Genomic DNA, 4308 nt, shown 5'->3' with positions numbered 1-4308 from the left:
TTTTTTTTTGCGGCACGCGGGCCTCTCACTGCTGTGGCCTCTCCCCTTGCAGAGCACAGGCTCCGGACGCATAGGCTCAGCGGCCATGGCTCACGGGCCCAGCAGCTCCACGGCATGTGGGATCTTCCCGGACCGGGGCACGAACCCGCGTCCCCTGCATCGGCAGGCGGACTGTCAACCACTGCGCCACCAGGGAAGCCCATGATTACCCCTTTTTATAGACAAGGAAACTGAGGCCCAAGGCCATTCAGCAGGTCTATGGCTGAGTCTGGGATGGAGCCCAAGTCTCCTGCCTGGAAGGAGGAAAAGAGAAGACCCGCCAGCCCTGCAGCTGATACACCCACCCAGGAGTCAAAGACAGGACATCCCTGTCTACATCGGCTGAGCCTGGGCCAAGAAGAGGGCCAGAGCATCTAGATAGAGAGTGAGCCTCCCATCCACAGCAGTATTCAAGCAGGTTTTGTTGGCTAATTAAATGACTACACTTCCCCACAGCCCTTTCAAACTCAGATCCCAGGATGCCAGGATTTCGCTGGGAGATGGAAGATGAGAAAGTAGGAACCACTGACTTTCTGTCAGAATCCCAGCCAGCATTCTCTGTGCCAGGAACAGGGCAAAAGCTTTACATGGATAATCTCATTTCACCCTCACAATAATCCAGGAGGTATTTTCATCTCCATTTTCCACACAGGGAATCTGAGGCTCGGCGACACAAAGTGACTTGCCTAGGTCACACACAGCTAGTAGGTGGCAGAAGCAGGGCTGAATCCTAGGTCTGTTTCCTGAATCCAGGTTCGTGCCCCTGCACTAGACCCCCTTCAGGACAGCTCTCAGCCGACGGCAAGCTGCTCTGGTTCCCTCATGCCCACCCAGCCCTGGACTACCAGGAGGCAGGAGGAGGGCTCTTGGGGTGTCCCTAGGTCTGGGACCCTGTGTAATCCACAAGGGCACAGCCCTTCAGTGTTCAAAAAGTTTCCCTGCACATCTCCTAGAAGGAGGCAGGGAGGCTGGACAGAGAGTGTGAGGCTCAGGGAGGGTCTTGCTAGACTCTGGACCTAGCAGTCATGGGGTCAGGATAGCATCAGCCCTCATTATAGCCTGAGCCGGCCCCTTGCCTTGCAGCCCATGATATGGGAGCTGGGGTGGCCTGGACCCACCTGGGCTCTGTGGCCCTGAAGTCCAGCATCCATGTCTGCACACCCATGTCCCGCGTGCCGTGGAGCAGCTGGGCCCGTGAGCCATGGCCGCTGGGCCTGCTCGTCTGGAATCTGTGCTCCGCTGCAGGAGAGGCCGCAGCAGTGAGAGGCCCATGTACCGCAAAAAAAAAAAAAAAAAAAAAAACCCGGGCCACAGTCTTGGCTCAGTGCCTCTGCAGGCTGTGTGACCTTGGTTCAGGCACCTGCCCTCTCTGAGCCTCCATCTGCTCATCTACAAAATGGGAGTGATGGTCAAAGGATATGTCTGAGACTGTCAGGGAGGCCCCTGGTCCAAGGTGACTGTTCATTGACCTTGGTCCCCTACCCCATGGTCTCTGAAGCCCCTCCTGGCCTCTAGGCCACTCAACAGCAGAAGTCCAGCCCTGAGCAGGACAGACTCCAGCTGCCCCTGCTCGAGAGGCCCCAGGACCAGCCCTCCGTTCCAACTCTCACACCTACCAGCAGGATGTCAGCAACCACGGCCCAGTTGCAGGACAGGAGCAGCTCCCCGAGGGCCAGGAACACCTGTGAACAAAGGGTGGCCAGGATGAGGCTTCCTGGATCTCAGTCACCAGCCCCTCCCCACGCTGTTTCTTCCCACCTGTGGAGAAGGAGACTGAGGCTGCCCAGAGGAAGGACCCATCGAGACCTACTGGGGTGGGTGAGGTTTGCAACTGTTTTCCCAGCTGCGACAGCCTCCAGAGTGGGTAGACATTCCCATCTGGGCAGACTGGCAGCCGTGACCCAGAGAGGAGTGCCAGGGCCCGGGCCTGGGAAGAGTACTCCCCCTGATGGACGGCCCCCAGGGTCTAGCCACTGAGGTCACCCAGGGAGGCAGCCAGGACTCCCAGGCCACGTTTAAAGGTGCAGAAACAGGCACTTCCCTGGTGGTCCAGTGGGTAAGACTCCGTGCTCCCAATGCAGGGGGCCCAGGTTCAATCCCTGGTCGGGGAACTAGATCCTGCATGCGTGCTGCAATGAAGAGTCCACATGCTGCGACTAACAAGTCCACACGCTGCAACTAAAGACCCCATGTGCCGCAACTAAGACCCGGCACATCCAAAATAAATAAATAATAAATAAGTAAATAAAATATTTTTTAAATAAATAAATAAATAAAGGTGGGGAAACAGAGGAGAAAGGTCCAGGACTTGCCCACCCTCCCCTTTGTTCCCCTAAGGCCTGTGTACACTAAGGAGGTGCCTACTGCATGCCAGCCAGACTGCCCAGTCCAGGCCTCCTATCAAGAGCCCCTCCTAGGCCTTCCCCTTCCCAGACCCCGAGAGCAGCACAGGGAGGTGAGCAAGGCTGAGACAGTAAACTGTGCCCGGGTCAGAGCCAGGGCTTGTCTGAGGTTGCCAGCTGGCCCAGGGCAAAGCCATCCTGAAACACGAGGCTTCCGGCCCCCGTCCAGTGCCCACCCCCACCCCAGGCACCTGTGGGGCTGGGATAACCTTGTGTGCCCACCCTCCGCCTCGCCATCTGGAGGCCGCTGTGTACCTGTCTCTCCCAGCTCCCTGAACCCCCTACCTCGTGCCAAAGGATTAGGACAATCCTCATTCCACTCACTCAAGAAGAGTTTAATGAAGCAGCAAGAGGAGGGGAAAAGTCTCATTTCTCAGAGCCTCTAAGGGCTTATTGCTGGAGTGGAATTAGTCATTCCTGGAGTCACGGGGCTGTGCCTGGGGCAGCCCAGGCTCTGGATCCCAAAGGCCTACAAGCACCCAGGACCGCGGAACCAAAGGCCCACTGCCTGCACACTGAGTGCACGCCAGTCGTGTCCACTTTTGTCACCCATCCAACTCTCAGCCACCTCATAAGACACGTATCATTACATCCACTCCACAAATGAGAAGACTCAGGCCCACGGTCACACATCAAGTCACTTTCTGGTGAGCCCCTCTCCCCTGCGGCAAGGTGAGGGGCAGGAAGCTAGCGGTGAGGTCGGGGGGAGACTCCAAGAGGTCCCAGAGACCATAGTGCTGGGCGAGGCTGGCAAGAGGGAAGTCAGAGGAAAGCCCAGGATGCGGAGGGCTTCCAGGTGGAGATGGCATTGAGCAGAGCCCCGAAGGATGGGCAGCATCAGCATGGGTCTGGAAGAGCCCCGAGGCCGTGCCAGGCAGAGAACCGTAGTGAGCAGAGGCGAGGAGGCTGGAAGGCACCCACGAGGCCGGGCGGGCAGGAGTGTGGCCCGGGGCTGCAGAGAGACAGCAGGACCCACTGGGAAGGGGAAGCAGCGGGTGTCTTCTCCCAGTCTCACTAGTCCTTGGCCCTCCACAGACTGAGGAACGCTTGAAGGCAGGGCGGGGCCTCCCTCTGGGCCCGGGGCTGGGCACCCACAGGAGTGGGAATCAGGAAGTGGCCAGCTGGCAAGCCTTAGGCGGGGCCCAGGCAGGCTGCAGACCCGCATTCCAGCCCCACAGGGTCTGCCAACCCGGCCTCCTGGGACCAACGTGAGGGCAGCTCACACCCATCCTTCCCTCGACTCCCACATCCACCAGGACTGCCAGGCCACTGCCCTCCTCCCACTTCCAGCTCAAAGGCATCCTACCCTCCATAGCCGGGGGGCCAGCCACACGAAGCCTGCTCTCTGCGGGTGCTGCGGTCTCCCCGCTGCTGCCCACACCCACGGGACATGCTGAGATACACCTTTTCCTTCCTCCAGCTGAAGCAGGGTGGATCCTGACCCCAAAATAGGGCCGATCGGAGGGAGGCTGCAGCCACAACGGGCCCTTTCAGGCTGAACAAGCTGCCTGAGGATGCCAGGTTTCCTCAGACACACCTGGAAACCCACCCCAAGCCACCAAATCCCCGCCTCCACGCAGAGGCTTTGAGGAGCGAAAGGCCCAGCTGGGGAGAGGCCATCTCCTAATCCCGTAATTACAGTCTCCTGAGGCGGCTGCCTGGGCTCAAGGAGGGACACCCCATCAAAGAGGTGTGAACTGGCCATGTGGGGCCACCCTTGGCAGTCACCACACTCTGGGCCTTGGTTTCCCCAACGCTACTACGATAGGGTGGCCCAGCGCCCCGGCAACCCCCTCCACCACCAACAGCTTCTGCTTTTTTTTTTTTTTTTTTTTTTTTTTTTACATTTTTTTTTTTAAATTTCGCA

General features: G+C 58.5%; 1 protein-coding gene across 12 annotated transcripts in view; it reads right to left on the bottom strand.

Annotated features, from left to right (window-relative positions):
- SPNS2 (SPNS lysolipid transporter 2, sphingosine-1-phosphate) overlaps positions 1-4308 on the bottom strand; it is an 89772-nt gene that overhangs the window by 51537 nt on the left and 33927 nt on the right. For all 12 annotated transcript variants that reach the window (XR_003002037.1, XR_003002045.1, XR_003002041.1 and 9 more), the window contains one exon: positions 1656-1721. Coding sequence is in view for 6 of the 12 variants with exons in the window: in XM_024736235.1 (XP_024592003.1) it covers positions 1656-1721 (66 nt within the window). In the remaining 6 variants the exon portion in view is untranslated. The remainder of the gene's footprint in view (positions 1-1655; positions 1722-4308) is intronic.

The sequence above is a fragment of the Neophocaena asiaeorientalis genome, unplaced genomic scaffold (genome assembly GCF_003031525.2).
Source record: "Neophocaena asiaeorientalis asiaeorientalis breed wild unplaced genomic scaffold, Neophocaena_asiaeorientalis_V1.1 scaffold129, whole genome shotgun sequence".
Classification (NCBI taxonomy): Eukaryota; Metazoa; Chordata; class Mammalia; order Artiodactyla; family Phocoenidae; genus Neophocaena; species Neophocaena asiaeorientalis.
This window is presented reverse-complemented; position numbering and strand designations above follow the sequence as displayed.